The sequence below is a fragment of the Thermobia domestica genome, chromosome 6, assembly GCF_964235325.1.
Source record: "Thermobia domestica chromosome 6, izTheDome1.hap1.1, whole genome shotgun sequence".
Classification (NCBI taxonomy): Eukaryota; Metazoa; Arthropoda; class Insecta; order Zygentoma; family Lepismatidae; genus Thermobia; species Thermobia domestica.
In genome coordinates, this window is record NC_137459.1 from 57,986,543 (window position 1) to 58,010,650 (window position 24,108).

Here is a 24,108-nt window from a genome sequence, read left to right on the forward strand (position 1 = left end):
GAATTTTGAAGTTACGTTAAATATATATCTGACATTTTTAAATATCCTCAATTTATCAAAGCAAAACCGTCCGACGAAACTTCAAATTTATCCTAACTTTCATTCGGTTTCCCTGACCATTTTTAATTTCTATGATTCTCCCTGATTTTCAAGTTTGTAGGAACCCTGGTATATGTCATCATTATGTCATTTCGTAAATATATTGTCATATTTTTCTGCTAAATATGATAAAGCCAACACTCTTATCACTACTTCATTGTATTCTCCATATCCTAAGCCGCCGTAAGTTCAACAATTTTGGCTTACTCTTAAATCTCATGAACTTAAAAATTGTGGCAGAAAGTGCAGACTGAAATAAGCATGTTTCTAATAGTCTGGGGAATAAATACTAACATGAATTAGTGAGATCAAGAGCGAGGCTTGACAAAAATGAAACCGAGAAGCTTCAAGTACTCGAAAATTGCTTACCCCAAAAATATACGACGGCACCTTGTATATCCTAATAATAGAATATTAATAGTTTTATTTTATATTATGCAACATATACTAGCACAGTATGAAACTATTTTATCTTAAGAGTTGCATGTTCGTTTGCTTTTCGGACTCAAATTTGTACTTGACAATAATTGAATTTGACAATAATTGAATTTGCTGAACTTCTACGCAGCGCACCTGGCTTTAATTCTCCGTGGGTGCTCAAGTAGCTCAGATACTATGCTACGCTGAGGTCTATGTCTCATATAGCCTCAGTGCTGAAAGAGACGCTGAACTCCAAATCAAACTACCAAATCTCAAAAGAATCAGAGAGAAGCTATATTCTTATAAGCGCCTTCCGAGCTTTCCAATATATCCTCTCTCTTAATAAAATCTAATTCTTACAACTTAAAAAGTAACTCGTGAACTGTACCATTATATTCCCACTTTTTCTCTAGCATGCATGTGATTCTGAGTGAGTTTTTGTTCTTATCCAGCACCGAGGTTATGAGAGACGGGACCTATTATTAACAGGAGTTCCGATTCAGGACCGGGTTTTCATCCAGTGAAGTCAGGGCTGCACAATCATGCAGGATAAATGCTAATAATATAGGCCGTTTCCTCACTATACTATCTCGCCTTTAAGAAAGCTGAAGACAGGAACACTCACCAACCCCGACTCTATTTGATTTTAATGTAGACATTTGGTTCAATATTGAAGTCATATTGACGAACTACAATCAGCCCATTCACATCAAGACATAATCATGCTACAACAATGTTACACAAATTTACAAGTGTTCCTAACCTTATTACTTGAAACATAGGGTCTTCGTCTTCACAGGCAAGGATCGCTTCTTCGTGTCCAACGCTGCGCCGCCGCCTTTTGCGCAGTGGGGATTTACTGTCCCGAGAGCCCGTCGTACATCGTTTACCGTGCTCTAAATCAACTTCTAGATTTTCCCATGGCAAGAGGCTTACTTTCTCAAACATTGCAATAAAACAACCACTTGAATTTTGCTCATGGGGAAGGATCCTCACACTGAAACAAAAATGACATCTTAGCAAAATGTGACACTGAATCTAACAAACAAGACACTTGTACAGTACATGAAACATTTGTATCTACCTTTCCTTGATTTCATTAAATAAATAAATAAATATATATAATAAAAGTAAGTGTGGTTTGTCCGTGCGTGCCACAAAGGCTCCGAAACCAAGACCCGGAGCCCCATGGGAGTTATATGGTATTGTAGCCCTATATCTCCCATCCATGAAGAAGGTTTCGATTTGGACTAGCAGGGGTCCTAGACGGAGAAAACACCCTAGCAACGCTGTTACTGTGCTAAAAATTGCGTTAAATTTTAGAATTATTAACAATCTTGGGAAATGTTACAGACTGTTATAGAAGTTTCCCAAAGGTTCAAGAATGTTCTAAATTTTCAGGATGCTCTAGAACCTTCTAGAATGATCCAGGATGTTCTAGAATGTCCCAAAATGTTCGAAATTGTTGTAGAATGTGCCAGCGTGTTATATTATTTTCCTGTAGGTTCGAAAAGATTCTAGAAAGTGCACCACTAGGAAGGTACACATTAAGAATACGGTTATTTGCACTACTACTACTACTACTATGTATTCTACTATTACTACTGCTACCACTATTACTGCCAACTACTACTATTACTATTTGTACTACTACTACTACTTCTACTAAAGGCTGCCTCCCTTGTCTAAACTAGGGGTGGTCAAAACCGGTTTTCATAAAAACCGGAAACCGGTTTCTAGAAAAATCGAAACCCGAAAACCGACATTACGGTTTTTCACAGAAACCGATTTCGATTTTCTCCAAAACCGGTTTCGGTTAAAACTTTTGGAAAACGAAACGATTTCTGTGGAAACGAAATCGGTTTCTGCAGAACAACGAAATACTATTCTGGTCAGAAATAGAACAAATTTTGGAAAAAACGGAGCCGGTTTTGAAGAAAACCGAAACCGGATCCGGTGAAAACCGAACCGATTTTGTGAGGAAATCGAAAAACCGGTTTTTGTGACCACCACTAATCTAAACACAGGACGAACTGTGCATTCAGCTTTGAAACTATCATTAACTGTTACAGAACAAGAATTTCCCATTTGTAATGTATCAAGAGCATCTGGACGAGGTGAACTTTTAAACAGGCTAAAGTACTCATTTGGGATGAATGTACAATGGCATATAAAAAATCATTCGAAGCATTACATAGAACACTACAAGATCTCCGAGGTAATTCAGAATTAATGGGAGGTGCATTAGTTATACTTTCTGGAGATTTTCTGCAAACTCTTCCAGTGATTCCAAAATAAACTCCAGCAGATGAAATAAATGCATGTTTAAAGCAATCATTTCTCTCGCCTCGAGTCAAGAAAGTACAATTAACAACAAATATGCGAGTTCAACTTTTCAATGATGAAGAAACGAGACACTTTGCAGAAAAACTCTTACAAATTGGTGAAGGCAAACATCCAATTGATTGTATAACTGGCCAAATTGAACTTACAAGTAATTTATGTAATGCTCTCCACAGTCCAGATGAATTAATAGATAGAGCTTACCCTAACGTTGTTCAAAATTACACAAATTCAAATTGGTTATTTGAAAGAGCTATTCTAGCAGTAAGAAATGGCGTCGTTGACAATATTAATTTAAAAATTCATAACAAGATTCCTGGCGAGGAACGAATATATAAATCAAGTAAGTAAGTAAGTAAGTAAGTAAGTAAGTAAGTATGTATGTATGTATGTATGTATGTATGTATGTATGTATGTATGTATGTATGTATGTATGTATGTATGTATGTATGTATGTATGTATGTATGTATGTATGTATGTATGTATGTATGTATGTATGTATGTATGTATGTATGTATGTATGTATGTATGTATGTATGTATGTATGTATGTATGTATGTATGTATGTATGTATGTATGTATGTATGTATGTATGTATGTATGTATGTATGTATGTATGTATGTATGTATGTATGTATGTATGTATGTATGTATGTATGTATGTATGTATGTATGTATGTATGTATGTATGTATGTATGTATGTATGTATGTATGTATGTATGTATGTATGTATGTATGTATGTATGTATGTATGTATGTATGTATGTATGTATGTATGTATGTATGTATGTATGTATGTATGTATGTATGTATGTATGTATGTATGTATGTATGTATGTATGTATGTATGTATGTATGTATGTATGTATGTATGTATGTATGTATGTATGTATGTATGTATGTATGTATGTATGTATGTATGTATGTATGTATGTATGTATGTATGTATGTATGTATGTATGTATGTATGTATGTATGTATGTATGTATGTATGTATGTATGTATGTATGTATGTATGTATGTATGTATGTATGTATGTATGTATGTATGTATGTATGTATGTATGTATGTATGTATGTATGTATGTATGTATGTATGTATGTATGTATGTATGTATGTATGTATGTATGTATGTATGTATGTATGTATGTATGTATGTATGTATGTATGTATGTATGTATGTATGTATGTATGTATGTATGTATGTATGTATGTATGTATGTATGTATGTATGTATGTATGTATGTATGTATGTATGTATGTATGTATGTATGTATGTATGTATGTATGTATGTATGTATGTATGTATGTATGTATGTATGTATGTATGTATGTATGTATGTATGTATGTATGTATGTATGTATGTATGTATGTATGTATGTATGTATGTATGTATGTATGTATGTATGTATGTATGTATGTATGTATGTATGTATGTATGTATGTATGTATGTATGTATGTATGTATGTATGTATGTATGTATGTATGTATGTATGTATGTATGTATGTATGTATGTATGTATGTATGTATGTATGTATGTATGTATGTATGTATGTATGTATGTATGTATGTATGTATGTATGTATGTATGTATGTATGTATGTATGTATGTATGTATGTATGTATGTATGTATGTATGTATGTATGTATGTATGTATGTATGTATGTATGTATGTATGTATGTATGTATGTATGTATGTATGTATGTATGTATGTATGTATGTATGTATGTATGTATGTATGTATGTATGTATGTATGTATGTATGTATGTATGTATGTATGTATGTATGTATGTATGTATGTATGTATGTATGTATGTATGTATGTATGTATGTATGTATGTATGTATGTATGTATGTATGTATGTATGTATGTATGTATGTATGTATGTATGTATGTATGTATGTATGTATGTATGTATGTATGTATGTATGTATGTATGTATGTATGTATGTATGTATGTATGTATGTATGTATGTATGTATGTATGTATGTATGTATGTATGTATGTATGTATGTATGTATGTATGTATGTATGTATGTATGTATGTATGTATGTATGTATGTATGTATGTATGTATGTATGTATGTATGTATGTATGTATGTATGTATGTACGACCGTTCCGTATCGTAGATAAAACAGATAAAAATGTCTACACACTTTGTGATGTAGCCACAGGAAAAGAGATAATTAAAAGAAATACATTTCTCTTAAAGAAATACCATCTGAGAGAAGACAAAGAAAAGGAAGATAACACATCCGAGCAACAGACATGAGATAGTCTTGCCTCGTATAAAAAAAAAAAGGAAAAAAAAAGAAAAAAGAGAGAAATAACAATGTCTATGTACATATCTTAAAACTATCATATGTATCAGAATTCTGTATCGTCAGTATGCTATATATGTATGTAGTGTCAATGTTATTATTGGAAATAAGTTAGGAATATTAATTTGTCAAGTAGTCATTACATAATTATTATAGTTCTTAAGTATTGTATCAGTGAGTAATATATTAATTGTCCTGTCCATTAATATATAACTCAAAGGGGGGAAAATGTAGGACGCAGTCTCACATTAGTTTCATTAATAAAGTTTATATAGTAGTATATTTAAATGTTATCATTAATTTGCATATCAAAATGGAAATGGTTTTCTTTATTTTCAAATATTATTTATATTATTAATTAACTTAGAATCATATTTATTTTTATTTTCTAAGTATTGGTAATATTATAGTTTATATCGAGAATGTAACTATAGATATTGGATTTCGTATATAGAAAGATAGACTCTAGTGAGTTAGAGATTTTTTTTTTTTTTTTAAGGAAAATTTGTAGAAGACAACTAAGCTCCAAAAGGTCAGTCACCTATGCTTGATCAGCCTAACCAACTATATTGTGAGTTGAAACTAAAAATTACTGTTTTATTTCTGTTAAGCAGCTATAAGAATACTGTATAGAACTAAAAAACCATAAAACCCTCTGAGTTGTAACACTACCGAAAAGGCGACAGAAAGTCGGATATTTGTCTATTGTCAAAATTTAACACATAGATATAAAAACAGAAGGACAATGATGTGTGAAAATCTTGGGTTAACCGCCGATCTCACAAGAATTCTAGCTGGCGTAGTGAATCTATCAAAACAGGCTGTGAATTCGTTCCAGGTTTACCAGATGAAGCAGTTTGTAATATCAAATAATAATAATAATTAAAATATGTAGGAATTAGTGTGTTTAAGAGTCAATTATGTATTGGAAAGCTACGCGTACCCTTATTGTTTGTTTTACCTTTTCCGTTCTTCCGTATATCGTATCATAAAACTTTCTTTCAGCCGTGAGAAAAAAAAAAAAATAACAAGTACTATCTGGTATTGGAGGGTGGAGTTTTGGCTTTCTGCTGGGGACAGACGGAAGTGGGAATCCTTACCCTAAGAAATTGTTTCAAATAAAGTTAATAGAGGATGACAACTCCATACCACATATGTATATGGTAGCAAAGATATGTATATACTTGTAAGTAAAGTAGATGTATGTTTAATTTCATTCTATAATTAATAATTTGTAAAATTGTCACGCGGAAGCAGAAAACTCCGAACTATTATGGTTGTCCGCAACATTGTTAATTCTTTCCGCTAGAGGGCACCAGTGACTAGACAAACATAAGAAAAGAAAATGTCAGGTGGTGGAAAACATATTAACCGGCCTATTTTAAATGCAAAATTTTAAGGTTATATCAGAAGGGGACTATAACATATTTGGTATCTAATGAAAGGCCAAAAAATGCAGATTTTAGTGCTTGATTCGAAATTAGGTGACAATCTATAAGAAGTGAATTATTTGCGTATAATGTCAATGTAAATAAAATTCAGCATACTTCCTTGCAAAGTTCCGTTAGCAGGTAGATAGACAATAGAAAAGGTTATCTCTATTGAAAAGCCAGTAGCTTTGATGCGAAGCACGACTCTTGGGCGTCAAACCCCTTTTACAAAACCGAAATTCTGGAGAAGAACAAGGCAGTTGGCGTTTAGATCGGGTCTGTGAAGTTGCTGCTCGTGTGAAAATAGTCATTTTCATCATGAAATCTATAGATTCAACAGAGTTAGTTGAATTGGAAGATAGGTGCATACATTTATTTTCAAAGTGAACTTAGTTAAGTGCGATAAGTTGCACCATTGGTGTTCAAAATAAGTTAAATAAACTGTGTCAGTTTTCTAGACTATATGCATTTTAGATCCAATCGGACAACACTGGAAACGAATACATACATCTTACGTATGCAGCAACAAACCATTAAAATATATAGATAGAGAGAGATAGAAGTGCAACTATAACCAAGTTTGAAGTGGTTACACAGTGGTGGACTCAAAGTTATAATTAGGTACCAAGGACTTAATCTACCTTAGGATGATACGGAAACCGTTTTAAAAGAATACTATCAACATGAAAGAATAGACACTAAAATTGTGATTAATGCTGTGAAGTAACGGACACACCTACCTGGAAATTAAGGAAGATGAACTGTGCAATAGATACAAATACATATTATTAACCATGAACTAGTGATAAAAAAAAATCATAAGATTTTTTTTTATTATTATTTTAGTTCAACTGTGAGCATATCTTATATCGATAGCAATTAAGTGTTGTGGTTTAAGTGATTAAGTGTTGTGTTTATAATAAAAGTGTTTATTAAACTACATGGAGTTATCACCTTCCCTAACGGAATTTCGGCTGGTATGGTAAGTACCAGAATAATTTGTTTGTTTCTTGCAGGTTTGCTGGATTCCATGTTCTTTAATATCAGATGTTCGAAACTAGTAAGGTAATCACACACCTATTCTTTGATAAACCAAGGTGGCAGATAACTCATGCGTAAGTCCACATATCAAAGAAAGTCCGAAAGGGGCTACAGGACTTTAAATAAGGAACTCATACTTACAGGAATGGCATTATAGAAATTATAAATATATATTTTATTATATATTTTTTTTTAATCTTAGCTCTACCGACTTTTATTTAAATTTCAGTATTTTCTATTATTTTATTTGGCATATCTTTTGATTTTCTTTAAATTTGGATAATACAACATTCCTGTAAGTAAAGGGGTAGTGAGAGAGAGATTTACATATGAGTTTAATACGGAGATTTCTCTTTTCCTCCCCTGCACTCCACAGAAGGGATAAGGGTATTAAGGATAATAACAGTAAAATATACTATAGCTTCAAATCACACTCTTTCAAGCAATTTACCATATAAGATTCTTACCATCTGTTTAAATGCAAGTGCGGTGCTTCTTTCCGAGGAGGTGGGAACATTCCAGGTCGAATCTGGGATCTCAAGTTTTCAGGTACGCAACTGAAGGATATGTATGGTACCATTTCTTTACTCATCACCTTCCAATTATTCAAGCCGTTCCTATACTTGAAGAATCTTAATTGATCGGATATATCCACTAATTTTAGGGCTCCTGAAAGAGAAAGAGAGAAGAAAAAAGTAAGAATTAGACTAAATTTAACTCCGAGGTGACAAAATTATAAAGAGCTACGGCCGTCTAGACGTATGAACGTCTAAGTACAGTGTTTGTTCCACGAATTGCCACCAATGCGATATCTGAACCTCTATACAGAATACGCGCAGACTTGCTTTATAAATGAGATATTCTGGGTTCGAATCCAGTGGAGGTTTCCCATTGTTTTTCTTCAGTGTTCAATGATTGAAGGTCAGAGATGTAATCGAGAGTATAAGGAGTATTCGGCGTATATCCACTTAACACTTGTTATAATCTATGCTTTGTAATCAATGCTCATTTATAAAAACTAAATTCTTAGCGAAATCACTGATAAGTAAGAATTTTTCAAACAAGTTACAAAAAATTTAATGTTATATCCATTTCTCAGATCTGAAAGTTCAAGGTAGAGCAATTGAAGCAAACAAATTATTGAGAGACACTGTAGCAAACGGACTCAAAATGAGTTCTTTCTCTTTTAACCTCACGCACAACAGTGAGCGTTAAAACTTCAATATTTTATTTAAATTCAACGGCGGAACGCTACTCACTAACGTTTGTTCATTTTATATTATGTTATATTTTTAAAACTCATATAGTAGAGAAATAAATATATTAGACAAACCTTTAGAAGCGCATAACATTCTGTTCACAACGGCTTCACCTTCAACTGGATTTAAGGAAGACACGAAGTACAGAAGTCGCCCTCCGACAGTTAACAGTTCTGCTGCGCGAATTCCAATGGGATACTGTATCCTATAATAATAATTTTTAAAAAAAATTAGAACTACAAGGATTTGACTTCTAATATGCTAGCAATAAATTAACGAGTTTATGAAGTCCAAAATTTGTGTCAAAATAAAAAGCCCACAATAACTGGCAACCCTGTGAGTGATGACTCGTGCTTCCTGTCCACCGAACAAAGGAGGTGCAAAGTGGTTATGACAATCTAAAAAAATAGTCCCTTGAATTCAAATGCCATCGTAAAATACTTTTACTGTTTTTAACACTTTAATTATTTTGTTTTAATGGTGAACTTATTTAACGCCCTTTGATATTTGTATTTCTGATGAAGGATATTTATTATGAATATTTATAAAATCTTTTCTGGCATGCTCAGCGTAAACATACTGACGCTGAGGCAAAAAAGCCGCGAAAGGTACTCTAAGTGGTTATGGTGGTTGATTGGTTCTACTACAGTGACGCCCGAGAAGAATATCAAAGTTTTTCCTCGCAATCCTTCAAGATTTAATAAGTTTGATAATGAAAAGAATAAGCTAAATCTGCGCAGGTATATAAATATAAAATTCATACAAAATCTATGTTCGTATACCAAGACAACGTTTAATATGTGAAATCATGTAAGCAACGAGGCATGATTAAGAAACCTACACAAGTAAAAGGGTGAATTCCACTTGGAATTGAAAGGTAATAACTTCCACGGAAGCTAAATAATGACTGGCCAACGAGCAACAAGAAGCATGGAGAAATCTTCTTCGTAAGAATGACTACATGATCCCCCCCCAAAATCCATCAATTTATAGTGTGGTTAAGTGTGATACCGAAATGGCGTGTGTTTAACACTAGTGCATTGCGTAATATAAAATTTGGCCGGCATTCGTAGTGCGTCATTTTCCTTCAAGAAAGGAAGAATAAAATTAAAAATATATAATAATTCCTTCGCATAAATTACACATTTATAAAGTTTTGGGCTCATGGTATTTTGGTACATGTTAAGTAAAAATCACTAACAAAATGTTGTAATGTCATTAACGTAAGTACTATACATAACCTGTGTTAACTGAATAAAATTTACATACAATAAATTTCTTTATGTACAATTACCTTTGCAGCATTTCTGCACAATCACTACCCAAAAATGGTGGATGTTTTCGTCTAGTAACTTGTACTCATTCCGCTATCGCCAGCAGGCGCGGTAAGGACGGTGGGCGCTCGTAGTTGCAACCTCAATGAAACAGTATTTTGGTTCGCGATCCAACTTGGAGGTTTGCGCACTCTTTATTGTAGTATTATCATTTTTGTTGCGAATGCCTTTTTTATGCCAATGGCTAAAATCCACCACAGGTAAGCTGTATTGAACAGGAGTTGTTTCCAGCAAGGTTATAAGATTTGGTTATCCCGAATGGAATCAGGTAAGGATCAGACTCTACCAGTCACAATAGTGGTTAGCTCGAACAAGAATTAGACCCTGCAGGCCATAAGAACGGCTGCCCCGAACTGGAACCGAACCCAACACGATCCAATCGTGTTACAAGAATGGCGCTCCGAAACAGGAACAGAACTCCTTCACCGTACATGTAAAAAGTAGTGATTTATGTGTAGAAACGTAAAGGTATAAAGTATCTGACTCGTACTTAGAAATTTTACATAACTGTGAATAATGGATGCAAGTAACGTTAAGTCACTTTTAGAGGCAATTAAAGCTGAAATGCAAACTTTGCACGAGTCGTTAGAAACTAAAAGTGCTGCTTCTAATAAAGAAATGCAAAATTTACGCGAGTCTTTAGAAAGCAAAATTGAAAAAATCAACGAATCTTTAGAAAATAAAATAGAAAAAAGTAATACATCTTTAGAAAACAAAATTGAAAGGGTTAGCGAACAAACTAATAATGTACGGGAGTCTTTGGAAAATAAAATTGTGGAAGTCAGTGAAATAACAAAACAGCACGTCAACGATAAACTCCAGGCACAAATAGAAGTTGCAAAGAAAGAAATTTGGGGTAAAAGTGAAGAAAAGGGGGTCCAAGCACTTGAAAAAATTGAATCAGTTGAAGCTCCAATTGAAAAGGCTAGTTGTGCAGATGTAGAACAAGGGTGCCAAAAGGTAGTAAATGAGTCAGGTTTTGTTAGCGCTTGCAATGGTAAAGAAAAAAGTAGTCAGTCAGTGTCATACAAATGTAAAGGTTTAGTTAGCCAAACTGTTACGTCATGTAGGCCTAGTGTTCGTTCGAAGTTTAAACAGAAAGTAGATGCGTTGAACACAAAATATTTGTCATGTTACGGAGGAAAATGCACTGATAGGTTTTGTACGTGTAATTGTACTAATGTAGTAATATTAATGAATGGAGGCAAGAGAATGCGCTCTTTACTCATTAGTCATATGTTGAATTTAATGGAGCTAGGATGCGTCCAAAGCACGTCACAAACAGATAAGTTAGCATGTATTCCGAGTAATGACATATGTTCGTACTTCGTGAACATAGTTAGGGTTCAGATTGACAAAAAGGAAAACAGTGGTAACAGTTCTCACTTGGTGGTAATAAATATGTATGTTGTAAATTTCAAGCGCATAAGGTTTTATTGTTTTCTATGCACCCAAATATGTGTAATGAATGATGAAATCAGTTCAGGCACTAGTAGCATCAAAGAGAATAATGTTAGTGGAATGTCATGGCACAAACAAGTTGAAAGTTGTCGAAATAATTTTAGTAAGTTGCAGTACATTTTGAGTAAATCCGTCAGCAAGTATAAATATTGGTCACAGCGTAGTAAGCACACATCCGATAAGAAACGAAAGTTGTGTAAATTGAAACGCAAAATAAAAGGAATGCACAAAATATTGCGATCTTTTGAAAGAATGTCAAAATTTGTCCGTAGGAATTTTAAGAAAACCCAATGTAAGCACAAAGGCAATTGTATGGTGGTAAGTAGTAATGAAAAAAGCAATGTAGTCACTCCAAAAAAGGCACAATCAGAAAATGTAAGTGAAAAGCGAAATGAAAAGTTGAAATCTAGTAAATCTTGTAAGTTGTTCAAAAGGCCAAAAGTCAATGCGAAAGGAAAACATATGCAGAAGTTAGTCGTTAAAAATCATGATGGTGTCGGTGAAAAATGTAGAAATCAAGTGAAAAAAACGTGTCGTAGCCAGGCGTCGAAAATTCAAAACAAACGCGAGAAAAAGGCAAAAGTTAGGTTAGTCCAACGAACTTGTGCTAGGTGGCACGAGCATTCAGTAACAGCACCTACGCGTAAGCACACAGGGAAAATGAAAAACTGGGTTGATTATAAAAGCAAATTCGATATTTCATACAAAATTGGGCAGAGAATTTCCCGTAATAAAATTTTGAAAGAAAATAAATGCAGTAAACATAATTACAAAATACGTAAAAATTGCAAGTTCGTGAAGCAATGTGGTAAGTCGAAAGCCAAAATTTCTGCCAATATACGACTTATTGTTGCTGCTGATCGTGAAAAATCATACGCGTATGGAAAGCCAGTGTTTATCAAAGTAAATATTTGTTGCAAAAAACACACAGGCAATTACGAAGACATGTTTATTAAACGTTTTGGAATAAAATTCAAAATTCTTGTTGTACTTGAAAAACCAAGAGTAGGAATTGGATAAAAACATGCTTGCGAGAAAACTGGACTGTGTACATTTTGAAAATTTGACCGTAGCAATGTTTAATATACTTGAATATTACAAAAAAAAAAAAAAAAAAAAAAAAAAAAAAAAAAAAAAAAGGTTGTTTCATATGATATATGCAGGCATCTGTGACCAGCTATGCGACTTCCAGATGGCCGTTGATATTTCTTTTCCAAAGCAATGGAAAAACCAGCAAAGAAATATGCCAAGTCATGGAGATGAGGTTCCCCCCCCCCCCTTTATGTGTAATGGGTAATGTAACATATTTTTAATGCTCGGAGTAAGCTATTTTGGTAAATCCCATTCTTTATTATTTTAAGTTTTTAACCTTGTATTCTTTAATTCGGCCTCATCTCGGGGTGGTAGAACAAATAATTCATTGTGGGTAGGTTCCTTCGAAATTTAGCCAGGCAGATCCCGTCGAGTGATCAGAGAGAGTCATAACTGAATTATTACATTGTAAAAATTTAGCTGTGAATCTTTAAGGCGCCGATAAATTTTATTAAATCTCGACAAAACGTATATTACTCAATATTGTGTGAAATAAAGTTTTTAATATGTAATATGTTTTAAAAATTTGTTTACGAATGAAAGATTCCATTTCATATATTCGTGTTACTGTATTATTGCATTGTGTTTGAAGTTAACTAACTAATTAATAGTGCTGTTTAAATGTTGTATTTTAAAGGTTTGAAGAATGGAAATATTACATTATTAGGAGTTATTTTGAGAATTAGTTATAAGGAAGGATATATTGATGAAAAAGGTTATTTTTGCATTTCATGTGTCATTTTTCTCAAAATATTGAAAATTTCATGTGTTTAGTACGATAAGAATATTTAGTGTAAGATGTAAAAACACGAGTCAGATACTTACAAAAAAAAAAAAAAAAATTGAAAATTTTGATTTAAGTAATAATGTAAGAAATATATTGGTTTGATGTTAATAAATAGAATATGAATAGTATATAATATAAAACGAAAATATAATAGATAATCAATATCATTCAACTTATATTGAAATATTGTATTATGAAAAGAAATGTAATCTTATATTTACACATACAAAAGAAGAGCCCATTTAAAGTATATAGCCCATAAAATAAAAAGCCCATCTACGTTTGTGTAAAGTGTTAATGAACCATAATTGATAAAATGTTAATAATGGAAGAAAGAAGAGGAATAATAACCGGAAAAATAACTCTAAGAAGAGGAAACCCAAGATCCCAGGGTTCTGATAATCTTCAAAGAAGATCATCGTCCATGTCGCACGCCATTTGTGAGTGTGTGGCCCCCCTCACTCCCATTCCATTTTAAAATTTCCCAGTTACTGTTGGCTGAATTGGAATGAGGCTTCATGTACTGTTCGTCGACGCAAACTGTGTTTTGGTTTTATCTTTGTAAAAGTTGGCAACCCTGTGAGTGATGACTCGTGCTTCCTGTCCACCGAACAAAGGAGGTGCAAAGTGGTTATGACAATCTAAAAAAATAGTCCCTTGAATTCAAATGCCATCGTAAAATACTTTTACTGTTTTTAACACTTTAATTATTTTGTTTTAATGGTGAACTTATTTAACGCCCTTTGATATTTGTATTTCTGATGAAGGATATTTATTATGAATATTTATAAAATCTTTTCTGGCATGCTCAGCGTAAACATACTGACGCTGAGGCAAAAAAGCCGCGAAAGGTACTCTAAGTGGTTATGGTGGTTGATTGGTTCTACTACAGTGACGCCCGAGAAGAATATCAAAGTTTTTCCTCGCAATCCTTCAAGATTTAATAAGTTTGATAATGAAAAGAATAAGCTAAATCTGCGCAGGTATATAAATATAAAATTCATACAAAATCTATGTTCGTATACCAAGACAACGTTTAATATGTGAAATCATGTAAGCAACGAGGCATGATTAAGAAACCTACACAAGTAAAAGGGTGAATTCCACTTGGAATTGAAAGGTAATAACTTCCACGGAAGCTAAATAATGACTGGCCAACGAGCAACAAGAAGCATGGAGAAATCTTCTTCGTAAGAATGACTACATGATCCCCCCCCCCCAAAATCCATCAATTTATAGTGTGGTTAAGTGTGATACCGAAATGGCGTGTGTTTAACACTAGTGCATTGCGTAATATAAAATTTGGCCGGCATTCGTAGTGCGTCATTTTCCTTCAAGAAAGGAAGAATAAAATTAAAAATATATAATAATTCCTTCGCATAAATTACACATTTATAAAGTTTTGGGCTCATGGTATTTTGGTACATGTTAAGTAAAAATCACTAACAAAATGTTGTAATGTCATTAACGTAAGTACTATACATAACCTGTGTTAACTGAATAAAATTTACATACAATAAATTTCTTTATGTACAATTACCTTTGCAGCATTTCTGCACAATCACTACCCAAAAATGGTGGATGTTTTCGTCTAGTAACTTGTACTCATTCCGCTATCGCCAGCAGGCGCGGTAAGGACGGTGGGCGCTCGTAGTTGCAACCTCAATGAAACAGTATTTTGGTTCGCGATCCAACTTGGAGGTTTGCGCACTCTTTATTGTAGTATTATCATTTTTGTTGCGAATGCCTTTTTTATGCCAATGGCTAAAATCCACCACAGGTAAGCTGTATTGAACAGGAGTTGTTTCCAGCAAGGTTATAAGATTTGGTTATCCCGAATGGAATCAGGTAAGGATCAGACTCTACCAGTCACAATAGTGGTTAGCTCGAACAAGAATTAGACCCTGCAGGCCATAAGAACGGCTGCCCCGAACTGGAACCGAACCCAACACGATCCAATCGTGTTACAGACTCGTGAACTTTGCAACATCCAGAAACCTAATCGTGAAGAGTACAAAATTCCCACATCGCGACGTTCATAAATACACATGGACCTCACCATACGGAAAAACACATAATCAAATTGATCACGTTTTAGTAGATAGAAGAAGGCAATCTAGCATAATTGATGTCCGGTCGTTTAGAGGGGCTGATTGTGACACTGACCACTACCTGGTAGCAGCGATAATACGAGAGAGGTTATCGTTGAATAAAGGTAAAATTCAATGTCCGAAAACGGAGAGATTCAATTTAAATAAATTAGAAGCGAGCCAGGTAAGAGAGGAATATCAGATTGAAGTTTCGAATAGATTCTCGGTTTTAGAAGATTCGGAGTGCACTAGTGTTAAGGATACCTGGATTGAAATTAGAGATAGCATTAAAAGTTCAGCAAAAGAAAAATTGGGACACGCGGAAATACGTAGGAACAAACCATGGTTCGACCAGGAATGCATAAAACTAGCAGAGTAGAGGAAACAGGCAAAATTACGCTGGCTACAAAATCCGAATAAAATAACTACACAAAATTTCGCAGATATCAGGCGGGAAACTTCCAAAACTTTTAGAACAAAGAAACGCGATTTTCTGAAAGCTAAAATTAAGGAACTTGAAGATAATAGTAAAAATAAAAACATCTGGGACTATGTATAAGGGAATTAACAAATTTAAGAAAAGCTATCAACCTCGTGCTTATATATTAAAGAAATCTGGCGGTACAGTTCTCGCTGACACGGATAGCATCTTAAATAGATGGAAAGATTTCTTTGACGCAACCAAAAACTAGTGTGCGTGGAGAAAAGAAGATACACACCGCAGAACCATATATTCCAGAACCCAACCGAATAGAAGTAGAAACCGCTATAAAGAAATTAAAGAAACACAAATCTCCGGGTGTAGATGAAATTCCGGCTGAGTTAATTTTAGCTGGAGGCGAAAAATTGTGGATCAAGATACACAAACTCATTCTCCTTGTCTGGGACAAGGAAGAATTGTCACAAGAGTGGAAAGAATCAATCATTGTTCCAATTCACAAGAAAGGCGACAAAACTGACTGTAATAAATATCGAGGCATTTCTCTTCTCTCAACATCCTATAAAATTCTTTCAAATATTCTATTAGCAAGATTGACCCCATACACAGACGAAATTATTGGAGATTATCAGTGCGGATTTAGACGAAACCGATCAACTATCGACCAAATATTTACCATTCGCCAAATACTCGAAAAAAAGTGAGAATACAATACCCCGGTACATCAACTATCTATTGATTTTAGAAAGGCGTACGACTCGGTTAGGATAGAAACATTATACAACGTTCTTACAGAACTTGGAACACCGAGAAAGCTAATTAGATTAATTAAGATATCTTTAAATGAATCCCAGAGTAAAGTCCGGGTAGGAAAATTTTTGTCCACGAGCTTTCACGTCGAAAATGGCCTGAAACAAGGAGATGCGTTGTCGCTATTATTATTTAACTTTGTGCTGGAATACGCTATAAGCAAAATCAAAGATAGCAACCAGGGCCTAGAGTTGTACGGTGTTCAGCAGGTTATGGCATATGCTGATGATGTAAATTTAATAGGTGATGACAGGAGAACAATAGAAAGAAATGCAGAGATCTTATTAAACGCTTGCAGGGACATGGGTTTAGAAGTAAATGCAGAGAAAACTAAGTACATGGAAGTGCGTCGGGACCGGAATACAGCAAATTATGGATGCGTTAAAATATTAAATAATACTTTTGATAAAGTGGATAGTTTCAAATATCTAGGATCACTATTAAGAGAGAAAAATGATATTCACAGAGAAATTAAATGTCGACTAAAAGCAGGGAATTTGTGTTACTATTCGGTTCAAAATCTCTTGTCGTCGCGAATTCTGTCGTGGCATTTGAAGCTTAAAATATAGAAAACGATAATCATGTCTGTTGTTTTGTATGGCTGCGAAACATGGTCACTTACTCTGAGGGAAGAACATAGACTGAAAGTATTTGAGAACAAGATCCTGAGACGAATATTCGGACCCAAGAGGAACGGGAATGGGGAATGTCGGAAACTTCATAACGAGGAACTTCATAATTTATATGGTTTACCCAACATTGTTAGGGTCGTCAAGTCTAGGAGGTTTAGGTGGGCGGGTCATGTAGCTGGAATGGAAGAAAGTAGAAACGCTTTCAAAGTCTTGACTGGAAGACCAATCGGAAAACGGCCATTAGGAAGACCTAGGCGCAGATGGGAGGACAATATTAAGATGGATCTCGCAGAGATAGGAATACAAAGTAGAAACTGGATCCAGTTGGCTAAGGATAGAAGTCAGTGGAGAGCTTTTGTAAACGCGGCATTGAACCTCCGGGTTCCATAGGCAATAGAGTTAGTTAGTTAGTTGGTCCACTTAAAGACGCTCTGGGAGGCTGTCGATTCAACTCCGATCAACAGGTGAAGGAAGCGTTGCATTCGTGGCTTATTGTGCAACCGAAAATCTTTTTCACAAAGGGTATAGGAAAGATTATGCAACCATGGACCAGGTACACTGAAAAGCAGGGTGACTATGTTGAAAAATCATATGAATAAAAACATTGTACTCTTGTGGTAATAAATAATAAATAATGATTGCAGATATTTATTGAATAGTCTCGTAGGTGTATATTCTGTAAAAGGAAAAAAGAACTTTCATTGCATGTCACACTAGAGATATACTTCAAACTTTGCAAAAATTATAAAATTTCATGTTTTTTTTTTTTTTTTTTTTTTTTTATGTAGGAAACAATGATCAATGCTGTTACTCTAGCTATAGTCAGTATAGTACAATTTGTAATCATAATTAAAAAAAAATCAACTTTGATATCCACTCAAAGTTGGGGGGAGGGGGGTGAACGTGAAATTTTCAAATGGGAACATAGGTCGAGTGATACCTCGTTCGAAAGGGATTGAAAAATTGAACAATTTTTGTAGGAAACAATTTTTGATATGGGGCACCGTTTTCAAGATAGACCCCAAAATTGGTCCTGTAGCAGATAAAATTTCCAGTACTTATAAATTGGAAACGTATGAGTAGGAAACGATTAAACAAAAAATGAAAACATCATAGGCAATGTGGAATGATGATGTCCTGGTGTCCCCAGGGACCTAATCATGGGGCCCCGGGACCAATTTCAAAATTTCAAATGGGAATATAGGTTGAGTGATACCTTGTTTGATAGATCGTGGAAAGCCAAACAGCTTCGTACAACATTTGTTTTCATTTAGGGCAAGCCTGTTTCAAAAAGGCCGCCAAAAATGGTTCCACATTCAGATAGAAAGTGCAGTGTTCAAATTGAGTATTACACGCCAATATCACGCGAACTACGCATCAAATAAGAAAAGTGTTAAGAGTCAATGTACAATACAGACAGGCCTAAAAATATGTCGAACACGAGGTGCCATCATCATACTGTAAGTGAATAACAAGTAAAATGTTCGGGGGCAAAATCGACCTATAAGGGTTAACGTAATAATAATAATAATAATAAGAAGAAGAAGAAGAAGAAGAAGAAGAAGGATACTACTACGAAAAATAATAATAAAACTAGTAATAATAATAATAATATGAATGAAAATAATAAGACAATGAATAATACTAATACGTATGCGCAAAGAGACGTCGTTCCTCAATCACTACAATCCTATGAGAAAGGGATAGGAAGGTACCTATTAGGCCCTACTTGTAGGCAACATCTCAACATGTGCCCAGTCAGAGTAAGGAAAGCCCGTCAACGTCATTGCCTGGGGAATGGAACCGATGGCCTTCGGAACATAGTACAACGATAACGTTGTATATTGCATTCACACAGAGGACGGGGAATGTGATTTTCATTGTTCTACTGAGAACATTTGAATGTACCTGTGTGTTGTTTGTTCATGCAGTGTGAATAGTATGGTATTATTTTTTTCTTGTTGAGTAGTAGTGTTCAACGTAAAATCATCATTGATGTTACATTGCCTAGCTGTTAGTGAGAGTGTTAGTGACTTAAAGGGAAGTGGCAGTGTGGATATTGTAGGTAGGGGCTGTAGTTGTGTGTTGAACGGTTCAAAAGCGTAGAAAGAACGGATTATCAACTTTGGTGATAAGTTTTCCGTACAAAGAAACGAACACTATCGCATTAATATTATTAATTTGGGTAGCGTTTGAATAGAGCAATGGTGGTGTTTGATCATTGTGTAGATATGTTGCTGGTGTTGGGCGAATGTAGAAGAAAATATCGTAACGCGGCACGAATGTATGCAATGCGCTATCCCCAACGCCAACAAACATCTCACATGGCATTTCTGCGATTGGAGAGACGTTTGCGGCATCATGGTAGTCTTGTCCGGGGACGAGGTATGGGTCGTTACCAATGAAGAACGTGCAACAGGAATATTAGCAGCAGTGCATGTAGACCCACATGTTATCACGAGACACCTCGCTCAGGCCAGTGGAGTTAGCCAGAGATCTGTAGTGCGTATTTTGCACGAGTACATGTTTCATCCGTATCATATCTTAAATCAGGAACTATCTGGCAATGATTTTCATGCCAGACTGCAATTTTGTCTATGGTTGGAAGGTATGGAAAACAGACAGCGCAACTTCATATCCACCATCTTGTTTAGCGATGAAGCTACATTTACAAACACAGGACACGTAAACCGACATAATATGCATTATTGGGCTAGGGAAAATCCTCTATGGCAGAGACAAGTTGCTCATCAGCATCGGTGGTCTCTTAATGTATGGTGTGGCATCCTTGATAACCATATCATTGGGCCATATTTTTTTGATGGACGTCTTACTGGTGATACCTATGCCGCATTTATCAGTGTTGTACTATACCCGGAGTTGTTAGAGAATATTCCTTTCGCTGAACGTATAAGAATGTGGTATCAACATGATGGTGCTCCAGCACACAACGCACCCCAGGTCAGAGCCTTATTGGACCACCATATGGCGAATAAATGGATTGGGCGTCGAGGTCCTATTCACTGGCCTCCACGATCTCCTGACCTAACCCCACTTGATTTTTTTCCTCTGGGGTTATGTTAAGGATCGGGTAATGTCCAACGTATCAACAACTACTGATGATATGAAGGCGCGTATCCAAGGTGTGTGTGCATCTATCACTCCAGAGATGCTACATGATGTACGAACATCCCTATGCCGCCGCTTACGGAGGTGTGTGGAGCAGGATGGAGGACATATCGAGCATCATTTGTAACATGGTAAATGTTGAAATTATTTGCTTTACAGTGATAGACATTACAATTTTTAACATCGCACATACCCGTAGAATTACTAAACGTTATTCTACTACTTTATAGGATATTAGGTTGTGGTAATGCTGTTGTGACAGGCTTGCCTGAAATCAAAACAACTTTTGTAGTAAGCTGTTTGGTATTTCACGATCTATCAAAGAGTTATCACTCGCCCTATGTTGCGATTTGAAAATTCCATGTACACCATACAAAAGCGGGGCGACGGAACTTCTTTAACACAAATTTCAGGCTTTCTGTATTGTACATTGACTCTTAACACTTTTCTTATTTGATGCGTAGTTCGCTTGATATTGGCGTGTAATACTCAATTTGAACACTGCACTTTCTATCTGAATGTGGAACCATTTTTGGCGGCCATTTTGAAACAGGCTTGCCCTAAATGAAAACAAATGTTGTACGAAGCTGTTTGGCTTTCCACGATCTATCAAACAAGGTATCACTCTACCTATATTCCCATTTGAAATTTTGAAATTGGTCCCGGGGCCCCATGATTAGGGCCCTGGGGACACCAGGACATCATCATTCCACATTGCCTATGATGTTTTCATTTTTTGTTTAATCGTGTCCTACTCATACGTTTCCGATTTATAAGTATTGGAAATTTTATCTGCTACAGGACCAATTTTGGGGTCTATCTTGAAAACGGTGCCCCATATCAAAAATTGTTTCCTACAAAAATTGTTCAATTTTTCAAGCTCTTTCGAACGAGGTATCAATCGATCTATGTTCTCATTTGAAAATTTCACGTTCACCCCCTCCCCCCAAAATGGGGGCGGGGGAAACCTAATGTTTGACTCATTTCTTAGGCCCCTCTGTATTGTACATTGTCTCTTAATATTTTTCTTATATGATGTATAGTTCGCGAGATATTGGCTTGTAACACTTATTTTGACTCACCCTGTATGTATATATATATATATATATATGGTTTAGTTTTGCAGCATTCTTATTGAATAACCCTGTATTTTTATTATTTTTATTACTCCATCTGTGTCAATTAATGATACAAAATAAATATATTTATTAAGAACCAACATCGAGAACTTACGAATGAAAGTTATTTCCGTTCGAAGGATTCCACTTCTTCAAGTTCTCAAAGCTTTGGCGATATACGGCATCACCAGTGCTTGGAACACTGCATAACACACTGTCAAATCTCAACGGCACAATTCTGCCTACTGGAAAAAGTACATATAATAATATGTAAATAAATATTCATCAACAGATTTTCTGTACACATTATTTAACAACAATTGATGGAAATTTTTAATTTCATTACTAACAGCGAGATAACAGAAGTTAGGTTATAGAACATTTTACTTGGGTTATAGAAGCAAAATTCAAGTAAGTGTCCTTCCTGGACAAATGGATAACGTGCATACTTTCTGTGTGTGAAGCTCCGAGTTTGCCTTCCGGTAGGGGGGCTTGCCTTGAATACAGAGCAGTGTAGTGGTTCTGTGTTCTCACTTGAAGGGTGCGTCCCGTCTCATATAGCGTCGATGACGCAAAGGAATGTTAAATCCCAATCAATCAATCAATCAATCATGATTACACATATTGTGAGTAACATTCATTAGTTTATTTAGTTTAAAGTATTAATGTCTCTGAAATAACCGTATTTAAAAGGGAAAAATAATTAGTTACTACTATACATATGTACTTAGTAATCGAGCACAAGGAACATATTATTACACTTAAAGATTCAACTTAGAGTAGAATAAGGAAGAACTTATCAGTGTGTTTCAGCAATATATAGAAAACCTACTTCTAGTAGTTTCTACATTCACAAAAAATCTGGTCACTTTTATCTCTCAAAATCAAAAGTATGGATTAATTTAATCGTAAGTCCCTATAATTAGTTTCTACAGCGTGATTTTAAGGAATAAAATCATCCAAATTTTCAGTTTAGTAAAATAACAACTGTGACATTAACACATTGCAGAAAAGACATTCTGTAGTGTTTATTAGGTCTATAAAACTTGAAATTAATAGACTGAAATCTCATGGATCAAAAATGGATTCCCTACCCTATTTGCTCAATTTTAATAAGATTTAAGACTTTTCTCTTTTACTGTTTTTTTTTCTTTTCTTTCTTTTGTTCTTTTTCGATCACGAAAGTCACTCTGGGATAAAGAAGTAAACTGTGAATGCAACAGTACTTACATTTAAGCACGATCAAACATAACCAATATTAAATTTAAGAAACAACTGAGGGATTCCAAGCAACATATAGGTTTATTAAACATACTTATTTTCGTATAGGCATAATATAAATGCATATTTTACATAAATCTGGACTGTAAATTCAAAACAACACACTGAGCCATTCTACATTGTCATTAAAGATCATCATTACAAGCGAATAAAACTTGGACAGATATTAATTGACTGGGGTGTTTAATAGAAAGGGGCTGTTTGTCCCGGTCACGAAGGACATATATTTTGTTTTCCTTAATTAGGCTATTAATAGCGATATCTCAACATATCTGTAGTTTTACAGCTATGTATATTAGGACGGGGCTTTTTGTTGTTGTTGTTGAAATCGTAATACCGTGGAAAAGTTGCAAATTCAGAAGATTAACAAGGAGTACAACAAGAAATAAAATCGGTTCCTATCTTCCGGGTGCGCACGTGTTCTAAAGTTTGCCGAAATATGGAAAAATACAAATATTTTCCGTAAATTTTTAACATTTTTAAATTACTCTCTTCTCGAATGTAACACCTCAAATTCGTATGTATTAGAACCACAGAAAATAATGTTTAAGTATTATTTAAATCCATCGAAATCTTCCGATCGCGTATTTCCTTCTAAATGAATGAAATTTTCAAACAAAATTTACCAATAAAGGTAGATTACAGTTGAAGGAAAAAAAAAAAGTAACAATTTACATTTTTTCTTTATTGAATACAAGTTTGAAAGCAAATTATTTTAGACCATTAGTAATATTTATAAACATTTTTTTTATTGATAGAACAGCGAAATAAACTTGTAATATGACTGTACAAATTACATCATGTTTTAAATCTGTGGTTGTAGTTATACTTACCAGAGTTTGTTGTCAGTAAATCCGGGAACGAAGCAGGATCGTAGTTGGTTGTTATTAGTAACGGGCTTTCGCATTTATTCGACTGATCTCGTCTGAAGGATGATGTATTGGTTTGCCAGACATTAGATACAACAAATCCATCTAAGAAAGAAAAGAAAATTATTTAAAATAACATAC

General features: G+C 34.6%; 1 protein-coding gene across 2 annotated transcripts in view; it reads right to left on the minus strand.

The window, feature by feature from the left end:
- The window catches only part of LOC145688022 (tRNA (cytosine(34)-C(5))-methyltransferase-like), a 202,690-nt gene that overhangs the window by 138,734 nt on the left and 39,848 nt on the right, over window positions 1-24,108 (minus strand). For both annotated transcript variants that reach the window (XM_081761693.1, XM_081761694.1), the window contains exons 6-10: window positions 23,932-24,072; window positions 21,933-22,062; window positions 9,000-9,130; window positions 8,134-8,335; window positions 1,283-1,516 (exon numbers count right to left, since the gene is read on the minus strand). In XM_081761693.1, the coding sequence (XP_081617819.1) occupies window positions 1,283-1,516; window positions 8,134-8,335; window positions 9,000-9,130; window positions 21,933-22,062; window positions 23,932-24,072 (838 nt within the window). The remainder of the gene's footprint in view (window positions 1-1,282; window positions 1,517-8,133; window positions 8,336-8,999; window positions 9,131-21,932; window positions 22,063-23,931; window positions 24,073-24,108) is intronic.